This window comes from Nelumbo nucifera, chromosome 5, assembly GCF_055504915.1.
Source record: "Nelumbo nucifera cultivar China Antique chromosome 5, China Antique-T2T, whole genome shotgun sequence".
In the NCBI taxonomy this organism is placed as follows: Eukaryota; Viridiplantae; Streptophyta; class Magnoliopsida; order Proteales; family Nelumbonaceae; genus Nelumbo; species Nelumbo nucifera.
In genome coordinates, this window is record NC_142653.1 from 14011479 (window position 1) to 14029489 (window position 18011).

At 47.2% G+C, this 18011-nt stretch overlaps 1 protein-coding gene across 2 annotated transcripts; it reads right to left on the bottom strand.

Moving 5' to 3' along the window:
* Nucleotides 1-801: 801 nt before the first annotated feature.
* On the bottom strand, nucleotides 802-2255 carry LOC104604897 (signal peptidase complex-like protein DTM1). 2 transcript variants are annotated; one of them, XR_002023090.2, is made up of 3 exons: nucleotides 1526-2255; nucleotides 990-1134; nucleotides 802-847 (listed from the first exon to the last, which is right to left on the bottom strand). XR_002023090.2 is itself a non-coding variant. In XM_010269467.3 (2 exons), the coding sequence occupies exons 1-2, from the start codon at nucleotides 1771-1773 to the stop codon at nucleotides 1047-1049; spliced, it is 336 nt and encodes a 111-aa protein (XP_010267769.1). In that variant the 5' UTR covers nucleotides 1774-2251; the 3' UTR covers nucleotides 802-1046. The 2 variants fall into 2 exon arrangements, 1 of the variants encoding a protein (XP_010267769.1); XM_010269467.3 differs by having other exon boundaries at nucleotides 802-1134; nucleotides 1526-2251.
* Between the last annotated feature and the right edge of the window lie 15756 nt (nucleotides 2256-18011).

The window sequence follows — 18011 nt, forward strand, 5'->3', positions numbered from 1 at the left end:
GAGTCATCATCATCATCATTGAAGCCATATCCCAACAATATGGACTAGTCACATGAATCCTACTTCGTCATTCCATTTTGTTCAATGACATATCCATCATTAAATTATTAAAACACGAGTGCTTAAATCTTCTCTTATTAGTTCCACTTAAGTCCTTTGGGATACGCTTCTAGTTCTTCTAGCCCCTTCAATTTGTCGTGAAGAAAAATTGAAAAATTCTAATCTAGTTTTTTTTTTTGGTAGGGTGGGGGGTGATGGTGGTGGTGGTGAGCAAATGGGCATCTGGTTAAATCGAGATTGAAGACTTTGATAAGTCATTTGCCAAAGACTAAACTGTAATTTTCTGGACAGGTTCACCATATAAATCAGATTATTTGTGGAGAAACCCCATCCTACCTAGTTCAATTGCCGACTTATCTAAATTTTAGATTATCAAATTACCGGTACAGAAGTAGAATCACTTGTATGTTGAATTGTATGCCATCTCCATCGTCGTTCCCCTTAGATAATAGGAAGCACAAATGAAACTTCATAACACAACAAGGCTCTGAGCTTTTCATCTTCTGGATTTGACGACTATATAAATGGTGGTTATTCTTTTCTTATTGGCTTTCTATATGGGAAGGCATGTGGGTAACCCCAGTTTGCAACCAAATCACCTTGTACTTTATATCAATCAACTTGTAATAGTAAATAGTTGCCTGGTTACTTCTAAAAGACTAAAACCCTAATCAAAAGTTCAGAACAATCAAATGATCTGTTGAGTGTTGAGTCTGTTGACCATCCCAGAAGTACACAGAATGACAGAACTTGGGCCTTGGTGGCAATATGGTATTTCCTCTCGTTACTGAAAACGATAAAGCAATTTGTTCATTGTTTAGGAAAAAAACAAAGAAATTCATCTTAAACTAGCTGAGAATGATACAGATTTCTTGACACAAATATATGATGGAAGTCCAGAAATTATAATCTAGACGAGGAAGCGTTACATGTCATATATATCGAATGGCATCTTGTGTTGAGTGAGAGAGGTAGCAGGTAGTTCACTAGTTGGACACAAACATCCACCATTTGTAAAGACCAAAGCCATAGACTGTTGTGTACAAAATTATCCTCAACGGGTAGATTCTAAACCTGCAAAACAATAACAAACCGGATTCAGGAATGATCACTAATGCTTTCAAACAAGATATTAGCTCTATCTTCAATTGGATGAGTGGACGAGGTCGTGGAGTAAAGATTTACACTTCTTAAGATCCCTTTGCAGAAACAGAACTTAGAAACTCTCTAGCTCCAACTGAGCAATTATGTTGACGCATTTTATGTAAGCCTCAAGTAGTTTGTTTTAATGGTGTTTAATTAAGCAAGCATTATATGATCACGGCTCTACAAACAAAATGAAGGAAAAATGAACAGTACGAAGAAGTAATGGAACCAAGACCAAACCTTTAGATCTATTTATAAGAGTTCAGAAACGAAAAGGATAGCGAACTTCAGATCTAAAAGAGTAATAGAGAAAACTTACCCGGTCGATTTGGATCTCTGAGAAGAATTGGCGTCTCCTTGTTCGGTGGTCATTGGGTAAAACCACTGAGAGAAATCGCGGTCGAAGAACTCCCAGTCGGGGAGAAGCAGACCGGCGATGGCGAAGAGACCGGAGAAGTAAGTGACTATCATCTTCTTGAATGAGTAAGTGAAGGCTCCGACTAATAGCACCACCGCGCCCAAGAAAAGCAGAGAAGACCGGAGAACGGCGTCGTTCGCCATCGCCATGCCAGACGGCTGCTGGTGCCGAAAATGAGAAACCCTAACCTCGGACGAAAAGCTAACCCTAGAAAAGAGTCAAAAGACGAAGACGCAGTTAAAGTGTTTGATTGAGGGCCTCGGCGAAGATAATAGGGGTGGAACGTGGAAAAGAGGCATGAACAGATGAACTGCTGTTGTCCGTTGATAATTGACATTGGATTGTTGGCAACTTGCTTGGCATTAAATGAAGACGGTGGCTGCCAGTCACTCTGCCGGTGCGGGGTGCGGGGTGCGGGCTGGCGCCCAAGTCAATAGTCATTTCCCAATTTACACCCTTTAGTTTAGGTCCCATATCGTTTGGTGCAATGCAAGTTTGGCATGAGAAAGTAGAAATTCTATAAAAGAATTCCTGACCATGTGGTCAAGATCTTCATCCTGCAGTACGGTCGATGCCTTGCCAATGAATCATGCTCAAAATCTGCAATTTCTGAACTCCGCTTATATTTTTATTTACCGAAAACAACCTCGGGTTATATTAGTCTGAGAGACTCATAGGGTATAAGAAGACCTCAGCCTTGGTATAAATACACCTTTACAGATTACACCATGAATTTATGCGTAAATGGGAAATATTGATATCCATATAAAGTTTTACATAGTCTTTATTAGAAGCAAGTTTTCTTCGATTAGGGAAAGTACAGGGTATTTTGGATCGACTGATAATTTGGTCTCCCAATTCTAAAATGTCGTAATACCCAAAACTCTGGAAACGTGATATTTAGGTACTTGACCGTTAACACCATCATATATGGAATAAATAATTATAATAAAAGAAGCGTAAAAGACTCGTTCATCTTCAGTCGAAGATGTTGATGATGGAGGGAAATTCAAGTCTTGAAGACCTGGATGGCTGGAACTGTTCGATTCTGTTGCTGATGGTTATATTCAGGCGACTATGATGAGTTGGGTGGCTTGCATCTCTGAAGGTAAACTTTTCTGACAGCAATGGAAAATTGAGAGATGCGTTTGATCAGACACAATCGCAAAAGCAGTCAAAAGTACAGCATTTCAGTATTTTGCATAAATACAAGAAATAGAGAGGAATTGCTTTTGCTTGTTCCAAAGAAGAAAAAAGAGTTTAATTTCTGGAGAAGGTACTAGTTTGAAACTCAGAGAGAGAAAGAGAGAAAGTAGAAGAAAGAAAAAGAGTGTCAGAGAAATAGCTGAAAAAGGGATAAAGCCTCGAGGAATCCAAGTTCAAACTCAGAGGATATAGAATTGCATAGAGAATAGAAAGATATATAATTAAAACAATTTTAGCGTTTAAAAATAATAACCATCACTTCTTATGAATTCTCTTAAACTCACTGAAGAGAGTGTCAGCTTATTAAATATTTTTTGATCAAAAATGCCCTTAAGTGCCCAATCCAATTCCATATATAATTTTCCTGCTCACTATCTCCCTCTCTCTATCAACGATTTCTGTCTCTTCCCCTTCTATTCCCACCCCTTCACCCTCACCCTCACCAACACACAATGCCGATCTCACCGCCGTGAACAAGCCCTCGCATCCCCTCTCTCCGCTGTAACCCTCACACCCCCTCTCTCTCTTCTCTTCTCCTCCCTCGACCATCGAAAACGGCAAGGCTCGCCACAACAACTCTTTTGGAGATACTTGTCACAAAGTGAATGGAATTGCGAATAAAATGCAACAGAATTATAGTAATTCAGGAATTCCAGACTCGAGTTTAGGATTATTAACCCTATTCGTCTCAAACTGAAACACTATCATTGCACAACACAAATGTTTGGATTTTTCTCTTTAACAGATGAGTAACCCAAATAGATCCAGAGTGCAACAGATGGCAATCACATATTTTGATGTGTGTTGAACTACTCTATCCTTCACGTGGCTTCATGTTGAGAAGTTGTCATATATCATCCCTCCACTTCATTTCCCAAGTCAAATTTAATCTCCTATTGTTAACACCTCTACTGAACAGTAATATCTTAGCTTCTTATAATTGTCGGCGTTCACCCTCTTCTGTATCAATTCAATCTTTCAAATAGCAACTAGCAAAACATATTATAAACCATGGCCCTTCTAATCAAAATGGAATATTTCATCTCCGGAAGTTTATTGTTGAGCACTATAATACAATTTTGCAAATGTGTGCTATAAAGAGGTAGTGGGATTTGGGAGTAGATGTGTAAATCGGGTTGTGTCACTTGCGGCCCGGTACGGCTTGGCACGAACTTGGACCGGTCCAATACGGTCCGGAATGATAGTTCACAGCTCATGCCAGGCCCGGCACGACTATGCGGGCTATGCTGGGCCTGGGGTTTTAGGTCCACGCGCTGGAATGGCACGGCATGGCCCGACACGACCCATATATATTTATCTGAATTTTATATATAGTTATATAATATTATATAAATTATAATTATATAATATATTAATAAAATAAATATGTTTTTTAATTTTGCTATACTAATTTATCTAATTATTGCATACATAAGCAATTTTATACACAAAATTCATATAAAATTAAAATTTTAAGTTTTTGGTCAATTTTTTTTTTAAATAAATAGCTTTGGACTGATGCACAACCCGACCTGACCCAAGGCTCAGCCCATGGGACAGCTTAGCCCCACACGGACCTGGACTGTAGGCCATGCCGAACTGACCCCTAAATTTTTCACTGGGGAGGGCAGTACGGCCCGTGATGGCCCGCGGGCCAGCATGACACGGCCCACTTTACACCTCTGCTTGGGAGGGAGGAGAAGAAGAGATGGACCAAGCGGGTTAATTGTGTTTGATAATCTTTGGAGTCCATACTGGTAACACCTCTTCAACGAGAGCATCCCCTCTTTCTCTTTCTAAATGCTCTCGTCTTCGCACCCTCTTCTTGCAGTACAATTCATTTTCCGGTCGTCTTCCGCCAGATATCTTCAACCTCATTGACCTTCAAGTTCTCAACGTAGCTCAGAATCTTCTCTCCGGAGGAATCTCTGGTGATATCCCGTAGAGTCTCCGATATCTGGATTTTGATGCGGACTATTTCATATAAAATATTCTTGTTTGATGATGTGGCAGCCACGAGTGTTTTTGACACAAGAACGATGCCAACACGTCTGTCCTGATATTATAATATTTACACTCATGTGTGATGGATAAAACATTTAGGTTAAATAATAAAATGAGCCGAACATAATAAAGGGTAAAATAGTAAATTAACGATATCTGTTAGTCAAGTTACCATTATCTCACTGACATAGAGAGTTTTGGATAGTTATGTTGAGTTTAAGATAATTCATAAAAAAATGATGATGGGTTTTAGGCAATTTCCTTAAAAAAAGAAGTCCAGGATCACTAATTAGGTTTTTAAAATCCAAACTTCAGAAAAAAAATTAAAAAAGAAATAGAGAAAGGGCAACAAATTAGTGCTTTAAAGCAAAAGAATCACCAAAAAAGCATTAGAGAATAAATATTGATCGGAAACCAAGAAAAAAAAAATTACAACATGAACTTAAACAAAACCAACCAAGAAAAAGCATTCAAATTCATGTTATAAAACAGAAGAATCACATGAAAATGATAAAGAATAAGGGTTAATCGGAAACCCAAAAGTACCTTCAAATCAAGACGTTTTTCCCAGCCATTAGGGACCTGCAAGTCGACATCAAATTCAGTGGAACCAAGCTTCGAAGAACACCCACCAAGACGTTTTACCTTGTATTAAGTAACATAGAAAATGGATAGAAATAAAATAGCAAAAAAAAAAAAAAACCTTGTTTGTCTCCTCCGGCATCGGCAACAAGCATTCTCTTCTCTAATGACAGTGGGATTGAAAACACTTCTAATAGCGGCAATGCTCTCTTTTCTGGTGATATTTTCCCAATAAGCGTTTCTTGTTCCGATAACAAGTGTTCCCTCCAGTGATGTTTTCCGGTTTTCCTTTTCCCCTTTATTTCAGCTTTTCTGGCGGCATATTCTACTTATTTAGCACCGGGGGGGAGAACTGTGCTCTTCGGAAGGTTAGAGTGGTGAACAATGGTTCCCACTCGCAAAGAAAGGTTATTATATTGGAGGTCATTTTCGTCATTTTGAAAATGACTCAAATTCGGTTATCAAAAATGAGATGGGTATTTACATCTTTTTACGTGCTGCTTGAAGGTCTGTTAACGACAGGTACCATATTATTGCATTTTGAAAGTTCCGATTCTGGATAGTTGCATATTAAAGTTTGGGGACTAAATTATAAATCAAGCCAAAGTACATGATACTTATCATGAATTTTCCCCTTCAATTATTGATGCAAAACTAGACTTGCATAGAATTTTACATTGATTTTCGATAATTATTTACACTTCGTCCAAACAACTATAAAACTGGAATGAAGTATAATATAACACTGGTTCAATATTTACCCCACAAACAATCACAGCTAAATAGATGTAAACATGAATTTCAATAAAGCATATATCTTTTTTTTTATCAAAAACTTACTTAAATACAAATTTACTTCTTTTTTATTGATGTACTTCTACATCTTATTATCAATGTAAATATGCATTGGTCTATCATTTATCAATATATAAATGTAATATTACCAAATACAGACAAAAATAAACCAGAATATAAATTTACCCTGAACCGAAATTTACACTCCATTTGCATCGTTGCCTTAAACATTCATTCCAATATTGATTGATTATTACTTTTACGAGGCCATTTGATCGATTGTAAGTTTATTCAACATCATATATTTTAAGCATTGTAGTCTAATCTGCCAGGAAAAACCAACGATGCCAAAAAGACAACACTTTGATCAATCACAAATCACAATCCTATAAGTTTTACATGGTTAGCTATTACTTTTATGATATGTCAATCCCCTTCATTTGCATTGGTATGTAATCTGTATTAGTGGATATGATTTAAACTGGTCTCATATTAATTGTAATTTCCAGCATTGGTATTTACAATCTGCATCAAGAGGCAAATAATGACCAGCAAGAGAGACCCAAAGAAGACATTCTATCTCCATCAAAGAATGCTTGTATGTGCAGATTTATCTTTATGGTGCCAGTCATAGATGTATAGAAGATGCAACCAATTCACCTGGTGCATACAATCAATCACATGGAATGGGATTAATTTAGGAGCTAATCTGGTAAACGAAGCATTGTAAGTGGGACAATGTATTTAAGGGGTGTTTTTTTGTCGGATTTTGAGAGGGGGAAAAGTTGGTCAATAGGATTTTGGTTCTTATTCATCAAGAATCTCATGTTCTTTTTTTAGATTTATGTGGGGATCAGGGAAAGTTTATTTTCCCGAGTAAGTGATACCCATCTCGTAGGTGGGTAAATAACTTTCCTAGCTAGGGGGAAAGTTGTCAACACTTGAATAGGACAAAAATGCCATTTTTAATAATGAATTTTTATGGATAAAATGGTAATTGCCTTATTTACATCACAAATAAAAGAACATGGGTAAATACACTTACCCAGATAAGTGTTTTACAGAAAAAACTTACCCAAATAACTGCATTTACCCGAATAAATAACTTACCGAAAAACGAACGGGACGTTAAAGCTAAAAGATAGCTTTTTGGTTGAAAGTTGAATAAAAACTATGCATTTAAAGCTAGAAGATGGCATTTAGCTGGCCCAAAAATGTCTTATACTACGTGTTGCATAAATAGTTTTTTTTTTTTTTTTCTTTTTTGTGGGATATCGGTTTTTCAAATCTGAAAAGAAGAATATATTAAACAATGCATTTAAAGCTAGAAGATAGCTTTTTGGTTGGAAGTTGAATAAAAACTATGTATTTAAAGCTAGAAGATGGCATTTAGCTGGCCCAAAAATGCCTTCTACGTGGTGGGAGGCTAGGCATGTGATTTTATTATATATACACACATACATCTACAATCAATAGACTATTTACAAAAATTTGTTTATTTTTTATTGATTCATATTTCACAAAGTGTATCTATAGCTTAAAAAGATAGACTTAATATTACATTCAACCAATCACATCTTTTAATACATGATGCAGCGGAAAACCAATTTTATAACATATAATTAGTATTAGAATTAATTGAATAATATACAATAAATTTTTGCCTAGGCCCGTGTGTTTCGGTTCAATTCGAAAGTGTTGTGATGAAGGGAAATTTGGCCCGACCTCGCAATCGCCCGACATGTGGCAAAGGCAAGCAACTTGGGACAGTAGAGTGCCCGAAGCGAACATCGGAAGCAAGTCCAAGCTCACTACCGAGCTCGAACTCCAGACCGCTCTATTGAGTTCGAGCTCCCTACCAAGAGTCCGACCTCCTAACTAGGAGCCCGAGCTCCCTATTAAGAGCAAGCTCCCTACTGGGAGTCTGAGCTCCCTATTAAGAGAGAGCTCCCTACGGAGAACCCGAGCTCCCTGCAAGGAGCACGAACTATACTGGGCCCCAAGCCTCACAAAGCTGACCCGAGCTGGCCCATGGCAGCTCGGAACACTCCAAACCGAACTCAAGACACCTCGCTCGCCACTCCAACACTTCGCTTCCGAAACACCAGGCTGACCAAACGTACCCGACACCAAGGACGTCCGTATCCAAGGGCGACGCACCTGACTGATTTGGGATCTGACGCCTGACAGCTGCACTTCAAACGGCTTCCTGCTACCGCCACTTGCAACCGTCGTCACTAGCCGCAGAGACGGCTCCGACAAAAGGAACAGTGGCGGTTCTGTCCGGCCAGAGGAAATGACATCCGAACTGGCAGGAGTTCAGAAGTAATCATGCCCGATCTGACGGAAGCCTGGAAGTGAGTGCGCGAGGTGGTTATAAAAGGCTCCTACCCCCCAGGAACGAGGTATGCTAACTTTTGCGCTATCTGGTTTATCTTGCCTTTGAAGGATTCTAACTCGAGCTTCGGAGCCCTTACGCCGGGTTCTCCCCGGAGCTTCTCTTCTCCTTCCGTTTCAGGTCCCTGTTACTCAGTTCAGAGGCAAGATCATTGACAGCTAAGACCGGCCAGATTGTGCATCATCAATTGGCGCCGTCTGTGGGAACGCTTCAAAAGGCCTCCCTCCAAAACTTTCATACCCTTTTCTTCTTCTCTGAAAAACTCAATACTCATGGCCTCATCCAGCAACGCCGGACGCGGCACAGAGACAAACACCACCGGGGAACAGCCCCAAGTTCCCGTGGTGTGTGTTGGGCAGTTCACCATCCCCCTCTCGGTGGATGGAATCCCCAATCTGACTACGCCACAAGCAGTGGCGCCTGTAAGCCTACCTGCCGCAAACATCCCCTTCCCTCTTCCCATCGAGACTACCTTCATTGAACCAACCGCCGTCCCCCTGGCAGCCAGCCAAAATCGGTTGGACGACCTAATGCAGTGCATGCGGGCAATGCAAGCCCAGATGCAACAGTTCCAGCAACACCAGCTTCACCAGCACCAAGTGTTGCACAACCTCTCCCAATACCACTATCAACAGCAGTTCCTCCAACTGACACCGAACCAACCACTACTTCCACCTCGCCACCCTGCCCCGAAGCCAGTCAAGGCCTCTTCACAGGATGGGCGCCTCCACCAAGGAAAGGCCTCTAGGCCCCAAAATCCCCCAAACAGCCAGGCCTCGTCCCCAGGCCGGAGAGAAAGAAAAGTCATCCCCACCTCGCCCGCGAGATCGACACCTCGGGGCTCCAAACCGGAGTCCCCACTGGTGGAAAACCGATTCGGCGCACTGGCAGTAGCGGACTACCAGCACTCCGGGCCCATCGAGCTCGGCAACACGGAGGCCAGCAGCGCCAGTACAAGGCCCACTCAGCAGCGAAGGCGCCGTCGAGGTCGACGAACCGCCACCCGCGTCCTGTCAGAGCTCAGAGGCAAAGGCGAGACGAGCTCGGACGAGGTAGGAGTTGCCCCGATTCTCTCAGTTCCTTCCCCCCTCGCATCGGAACTCCTGGCAGTCCCCTTGCCCAGAGATTTCAAGCTCCCGCCCCTAGACAAGTATGACGGGTCCTTTGACCCCAACGACCACGTGGACGCTTTCCAGTCCCAAATGCACCTCGCCAGAGCCAGCGAATCATGCATGTGCGTGGCTTTCACCACCACCCTCAAGGGGGTAGCCCGCACTTGGTATAGGAACCTGGCCCCCGGATCGATAAAGTGTTGGGCTCAGTTCGTGCAGGTCTTCACTGCACACTTTGTCACCAGCAAACGGTGCCCCAGAGCAGAGGAAAGCATCTTCGGGGTAGTCCAAAGGGAAGGAGAACCCATACGGGGCTACATCAAACGATTCAATGAGGCATGCTTACAGATACCGCGGTTAGACCCCGCGGTGCAGCTCGCCGCAGCAAAAAGAGGGGTGACGCACAAGGAATTCAAGTGGCATATGGTAGCTAACCAGCCCGCGACCGTGGCCGAGTTCCTCAAGCTCGCGGACAAGTTCATGAGGACTGAGGAGGAAATCAATCAAAGAACCGAGGGCGGAAACGAGAAAAGAAAGAGGAACGGCGAGCCCTCTAGCTCGGCCGACCGAAAAAACCCGGCCCGAGACCCAAAACCGAACCAGTCGTTCCGATCTCCCCTACCAGTTTGGACGGATTACACGCCCCTGAACACAAGGCGGACCGAGATCCTAATGACGATCAAGGACGCCCCATACGTGAAATGGCCACCTCGCCTAAAGGGAAATCCGAACGAAAGAAACAAGAATTTGTATTGTAGTTTCCATAGGGACCATGGTCACAGTACTGAGCAGTGCAATAACCTCCGAGACGAGATAGAGGGGCTCATCCGTTGCGGATACTTAAGAAACTTTGTACAGCACAACAATAATAGCAATAAAGCGGATCGGCCAGGCGAGCACGAAAAGGACGCCCCCGAAACCAGCAGCAGGCCTGCCGAACCGATGCAGCGACAACCTCCGGCAGAAAGGCCAATTCGGGGAACCATCCATGTAATCGTGGGAGGTTCGGTGGTAGCGGGGTGTACATCAGCGGCAGCCTAGACTTCAGTTCGCGAAGCGGTCCTCGAGGAGCGGAACCCTCCGAAAAGGCCAAAGACCGAGGAGCCGATCCTCTTCACAGAAGACGACGCGCGAGGAGTTCGCTACCCTCACGACGACGCCCTTGTCATTAAACTCAGGATCAGCGACTTCGAGGTTAGGCGCGTACTTGTAGATTCAGGCAGCTCGGCGGACATCCTCTTCAAATCGGCGTTTGATCAGCTACAGCTGCCGAGGAGCGAACTAAAGCCCGCAAGCACTCCCCTGGTGGGCTTCAGCGGAGAGGAAGTCAGGCCTCTTGGAAAAATATCGGTGCCCGTGGAAGTCGGCACGTGGCCTTGTGCAGTCAGACTCAACCACGACTTCCTGGTGGTCGCGACCCCCTCCCCATACAATGCCATAATAGGGCGGCCAATCACGCATATCCTGCGGGCGGTGGTCTCCACCTACTATTTGGCCATGAAATTCCCTACGGACTTCGGTGTGGGGGTAGTGCGGGGCGACCAGCTCGAGTCCCGCAAGTGCTACGTTGCCGCCCTAAAGGGAAAGACCAAGGCGGCCGGCGACCTCAATCTGGAGCGGCCCGCGGAGCAAGGTGAAGAACGAGCCTCGCCCACAGAAGAAACAGTCGTGATCCCGACCTCGCCTACGGACCCAGCTCGCGCACTCCAGATCGGTGCTTCTGTCAAAGAACCCCTACGGACCGAACTGGTAAGTTTTTTACTCCAAAATTTACCCCTACGGACCGGCCGATATGTCCGGTATTGACCCTGGTCTTATAACTCACAAACTTAACATTGACCCTTTAGTCAGACCCGTTAGACAGAAGAAACGGAACTTAGCCCCAGAGCGCTGGAAAGCGGTCGACGAGGAAGTCGAAAAGCTCCTCGTGGCAGACTTCATAAGGGAAGTCCATTACCCGAGCTGGGTGGCCAACCCTGTGCTGGTGAAAAAGGCAAACGGCAAGTGGCGCATGTGCGTCGACTACACCGACCTGAACCGAGCTTGCCCGAAAGACTGCTTCCCCCTTCCTAGGATCGACCGCCTAGTGGACGCGACCTCGAGACATGAATTGGTAAGCTTCCTGGATGCCTACTCAGGCTACAACCAAATCCGGATGGACCAATCCGACGAGGAAAAAACCAGTTTCATAACCGAGTTCGGTCTATAGTGTTACAAGGTCATGCCCTTCGGGTTAAAAAACGCCGGGGCGACCTTCCAAAGACTTGTAAATAGGCTGTTTCGGCCCCTGATCGGCACAAAGATAGAGTGCTATGTAGACGACATGGTCGTCAAAATACAGTTTTCACAAGAATTAATACAAGACTTAGATTCTGTCTTCCAAATCCTGCGTCAGTATAATATGAAATTGAACCCCAACAAATGTGTCTTTGGCGTCACCTCGGGCAAATTCCTGGGCTACGTTGTCAATCGACGCGGCATCGAGGCCAACCCGGACAAAATAAAAGCCATCCTAGATATGAGACCACCTTGGAAAATAAAAGAAGTCCAGAGGCTAAATGGCCGCATAGCTGCTCTAAGCCGCTTCATGTCCAAGTCGGCAGATCGCTGCCTACCCTTCTTCAAAGCAATCAAAGGCAAAGGGTTCGAATGGACCCAAGAGTGTCAGCTCGCGTTTGACGAGCTAAAAGGCTACCTCGCCAGTGTGCCAACCTTGGCTCGGCCCGAGGAAGGCGAAGTCTTAGAACTGTACCTCTCGACTAGCGACGAGGTGGTTAGTTCGGTACTAGTAAAGGAAGCAGACTGGGTCCAATGACCCATATATTATGTTAGTAAAATCTTGCAGGGAGCAGAGACAAGGTACCCGTAGATAGAAAAGCTAGCGTATGCCATGGTGGTAGCAGCACGGAAACTCCCCCCGTACTTCCAGGCTCACACCGTCATCGTCCTAACCGACAAACCTCTGAGACAAGTTTTACTCAAACCCGAGGTTTCCGGCCGGCTGACGAAGTGGGCCATCGAACTCAGCGAGTACGATCTCCAGTACAAGCCAAGAACTGCCATTAAGGCCCAAGCCTTGGCAGTTTTTATCGCAGAATGCACGTTTAGACTCGAAGTCCCTGAGCCGGTCGAGGCCGAGATCCCCAGTTCGGGCGAACTTGGAGCTCCCAAGCCAAACGAGTCCGAACCCCGTGAAGTAGCAGCCAGTGTGGCATCCCTCCTAGTTAGATCAAGCGCGAACTGGGATGAGGAGCCCTGGATCCTTCATGTAGATGGCTCCTCGAACCAACAAGGCAGCGGGGCTGGAATAGTGCTACACGGCCCGAGCGGAACAAAACTGGAATACGCACTACGCTTTGAGTTCGCGGCATCTAACAACGAGGCGAAGTACGAGGCACTGATTGCCGGGCTAAACCTAGCGCACGAGGTCGGAGCAAAGCACATGGTTATCTGCAGTGATTCCCAGCTCGTGGTCAACCAAGTTACAGGCGAGTACGAAGCACGCGAGCTCACTATGATTGCATACTTGGCAAAAGTAAAGGAAGCTCTGCTCAACTTCCAGTCACACTTCATCAAGCAAATCCCGAGGTCAGAGAACGCTGAGGCCGACGCCCTGTCCCGACTGGCTAGCACGAGCCACAACGCCAGGAGAACCGTGTACGTAGAGGACTTACCTCGGCCCAGCATTCTCGGTGGGGCAGAAGAGGTCGCTCCCGTCACCGAAGCAGAGCCGAGCTGGATCGACCCACTCGCGAGCTTCCTGTTAGACGGAACCCTCCCCGCGGACCGCAACGCAGCCAAGAGGGTGCAGCGCCAGACAGCCAAATACGTCATGATAGACGAACGGTTGTACCGACGATCCTACACGCTCCCCTATCTGCGATGCTTGCGGCCAGCCGAAGCCGAGCTGGTACTCCACGACATCCATGAAGGCTTGTGCGGCGGACACCTAGGGGGCAGAGCCCTCGCCCAAAAGGCACTTCGACAAGGATACTACTGGCCAACGATGAAGACAGAGGCAATCGAGCTCGTCAGGAAATGCGACAAGTGTTAGAAGCATGCCAGCATCCACCATCAGCCCGCTGCCGACCTCAAATACCTCACCAGCCCATGGCCCTTCGCCCAATGGGGGATCGACCTCTTGGGGCCATTCCCACCAGCGACAGGTGGGAGAAAATTCCTAGTGGTGGCAATAGATTATTTCACAAAGTGGATAGAAGCTAAACCCCTGGCAATAGTTACAGCCCGAAACATACATAACTTCTTTTGGAAGAACATTATATGTCGCTTCGGGCTACCTCGGGTACTGATCTCCGACAACGACAAACAGTTCGAAGATATCAAGTTCCATGAATGGTGCCGAAGTATGGGACTTAGTCAGAACTTCACACCGGTCGCACACCCACAGGCAAATGGCCAAACAGAAGTAATGAACAGAGCCATCCTCCGCGGACTGAAAGCGTGATTGGACCGAGCCAAAGGTTTGTGGGCAGACGAATTACCAAGTGTTCTATGGGCACACCGAACCACGGAAAAAACCGCCACTGGTGAGACCCCCTTTAACCTCACCTACGGCACCGAAGCAGTGATCTCGGCGGAAATTGAAGTGCCTACGTTGCGACTAGAAGCGTACGACGAACAAACAAACGAGCTCGAGTTACGCACCAACCTCGACCGAACCGCGGCCTACCAACAAAAGGTTGGTGCGTAACTCGGTATTATAACGTGCACATCCGAACCGCGGCCTACCAACAAAAGGTAGCTCGGTATTATAACGTGCGAGTAAAAAAGAGGAACTTCCGCGTCGGCGACCTGGTTCTCCATAAGGTCATGATGCCTGAACCCGGCATCGGGAAACTTGGACCAAACTGGGAAGGACCCTACAGAGTAAAGAAAGCACTCGGTGGGGGAGCATACGAGCTCGGAACCCTAGAAGGAAAACAAGTACCCCGAGCATGGAACGTTGTCAACTTAAGAAGGTACTACCTATAGGCCACCAAGGCAAGTATCCCGAAGCCATTTCATGTCAGAAAACGAACTGAAGGACCGAAATGGTCAGTTCGGCAAAAAACATAGCTCGAAGACAGGACAACCAGTACATGAACAAAAAGCCATTTCATTTCAGAATAGATGTGTACATTCGAAAAAAAAAATGTGTACAATTCATTTCACAAGCCAGGGGCTACTTCATCGTTGTCAGAAGCCACTTCAACAACACCCGAAGGACCTGCCTCCCCCTTGGAGTCCGGTTCGGCATCCGCAGCATTAGCCATTTATTGAGTAATGCACGAAGTGGATATGGCGCTAGTGTCGAGCTCGGGGTACGTATTCCGGATCATCCACCAGCATAGCTTGAAACCCCTCCTGTAGGAGTCCACCATCAGATCATCGAAATCTGGCGAAGCAATATAATCGCTGACAACTTTCTTCTTCGCGTCTTCGATGCCTTGAGAGAAGATCTGAGTCCTCTCCCTGATATCCACCTGAAGATACTTGACCTGGTACTCCAGGTCCAGCTTTAATTCCGCCATATGCTTCACCACCACTCCCATGGCCTCGACATCTCTCTGAGACCTCACCTGCCTAGACCGCGCGCGGCGAGCAGTAGCCTCAGCAGCACGAGCATTCTCCTCGGCAGTTCGAGCAGCCTCCTCGGCAGCTCGCGCCTGCCTCGAGCATCTCTCCACCTGGTTCGCCAAGGCGTGAATGGAAGAGTTCACCTATCAAAGGAAAACGAGATCAAAGGAACGAATAGAAGAATAAAAGCCGAACTCTAAAGAAGGGAGCACTTACCACCATGGCATGAGTAACAGCACGACAGGCCACTTGGTGCAGAGGGAGCTCGGTCCACGCCGAAACTTCCTCGGGAAACATCGCCTCCTTACTCCGTTGAAGAGCATGAACAGGCGACAGCACGCTCCTAAAGTCCCCCGGGGCCTCCGAGCCCGACGGCCCAGCTCGCGTATGGGCAGACTCGGAGTAGGCGGGAGCCCCCGTGTGTGTGGTTTCGGCATAAGGAGCCCCCGCCGGTTCCTGCATAGGAGGAACCATCTCGGGCTCCTCTGCCGGATAGTCTGGCACCTCGGGCTCCGCACCCTGGGATGGCTCGGCGCGAGCTCGCTTAGCCACCCGTTTTCTCCTCTTCATGCCCTGGAACAAGTGCCCACCTCGGGTCCCTCGAGAGTCCATCGTACCTGCGAAAAGGAGTTCGGCATCAGTAAGACACGTAAAAGAAGAGCAAGATAGGATCACTAGGGAAAGAACCTACTCGAACTCAGGCCCGCAGCAATAAGCTTGGCCTCCGTCAGATACCATTGGCAATCCAGCCCAAGCCGCGCCCATTGCCGGAGGCCCTTCGCCGTTTCCTTATCAAGTGTGATGCCGGAATCGGGAGCGGCCATCCCCCAGCCGGTCTGAAACGGCCACCCCAGCGCACTTCGCACCCCGAAATAGTCCCGCTTCCACGCCGGGACCTTATTGGGGAGTCCGTGTAAGAGCTTGAAGCCCGGGCGAGGAGACAGGTAGTACGCTCGCCTACGCCCAAGAAGGGGACCCGCTTGTTTTTTTAGCATTAAAATAGAGGAGAAAATCTCCAGATCCAAAGGAAAGTTCTCGTCACAAAATAAGGAGATCGTCCCCACTAAATTTCTAATAGAGTTCGGGTGAAGTTGGCCGACCGTCACATCGAAGTGGTTTAGAACCTCGACGAGAAGAGGATGAAAGGGCAGTCGCAGCCCCGCAGCAAGTTGTTCCCGAAAAATCACGATCTCATTAGGACCATGTTCCCAAGGGAAGCTGCCCGTAGGGATGAAGTAACCGTGCTCCCCGGGCAAGTCGTAGTAGTCTACGAGGGATTGAAGTTCCTCAGGCATCATAGTCGAAGGGCCGAACTGATCTACAACCCGGCCACGACGAGAGGTGGACGCCGACCTACCCGAAGCACCTCGGGCTGTAGGCCCGATCCCTTCCTCAGGACCTACATCGGGCTCACTTGAACTACCGGGGGACGCAAACTGGTTCGTAGAACCTACATCAGACCCGCTTGAACAGTCTGAACCCTCCAAACTAGACATCGGGAAACAGAATGGGAGTCCAAAAGCACTCACCCGGGAAGAAGACTGAAGCAGACCACGAAAGCTCGAACAAGCAAGGAACCTGGGATGCGAGTTGAAACTTTGGCGCGAGCTCAAGATGTACAACAGTAGCAAGGACGGGGGCCCCCTGCCTGCGCGCTATTTATATCCACAGTGGCCGGAAAGCGACGGCCCAGATCGAAGCCAATCCAACGGCCCACAGCCGCGCTAAGCCGCACGTCTTCCGAGACCAATCAGCGCACGTCTTTCCGAAACTGACGGAGCGTCGCGCACGTCCTGTCAGAGGACGGGTGTCAGCACGCACCTTCTCGAAACTGACGGGGTGTCGGCGCACGTCCCCTCGCAATAAAAGCGTCTGCAGCCCAACTCTCGAATGACTGCCGTCACGTCTCCCAAACGCGCGTCCTTTTTTGAAAGTCAAATTAAATCGAGCGCCCTCAGCACGGACCAAAACCCTCCTGCTACCTTACGAACTCCCCGCGCCAAGACAGGACCGTTGTCGCAGGGAGTGGGGGGCAATTGATGAAGGGAAATTTGGCCCGACCTCGCAATCGCCCGACACGTGGCAAAGGCAAGCAACTCGGGACGGTAGAGTGCCCAAAGCGAACATCGGAAGCAAGTCCAAGCTCACTACCGAGCCCGAACTCCAGACCGCTCTACTGAGTCCGAGCTCCCTACCAAGATTCCGAGCTCCCTACTAGGAGCCCGAGCTCCCTGGTAAGAGCAAGCTCCCTGTTAAGGGTCCGAGCTCCCTAAGTCCGAGCTCCCTATTAAGAGCAAGCTCCCTACTGGGAGTCCGAGCTCCCTATTAAGAGCGAGCTCCCTATGGAGAACCCGAGCTCCTTGCAAGGAGCACGAACTATACTGGGCCCCAAGCCTCACAAAGCTGACCCGAGCTGGCCCATGGCAGCTCGGAACACTCCAAACCGAACTCAAGACACCTCGCTCGCCACTCCAACACTTCGCTTCCGAAACACCAGGCTGACCAAACGTACCCGACACCAAGGACGTCCGTATCCAAGGGCGACGCACTTGACTGATTTGGGATCTGACGCCTGACAGCCGCACTTCAAATGGCTTCCTGCTACCGCCACCTGCAACCGTCGTCACTAGCCGCAGAGACGGCTCCGACAAAAGGAACAGTGGCGGTTCTGTCCGGCCAGAGGAAATGACATCCGAACTAGCAAGAGTTCAGA

Excerpts from the sequence above, each read along its gene's own strand:
- LOC104604897 (XM_010269467.3), bottom strand. The coding sequence starts at position 1,773 with ATGGCGATGGCGAACGACGCCGTTCTCCGGTCTTCTCTGCTTTTCTTG. Across the intron at positions 1,135-1,525 it reads CAGAGATCCAAATCGACCGG|GTTTAGAATCTACCCGTTGA; the intron begins GTAAGTTTTCTC and ends ATTGTTTTGCAG.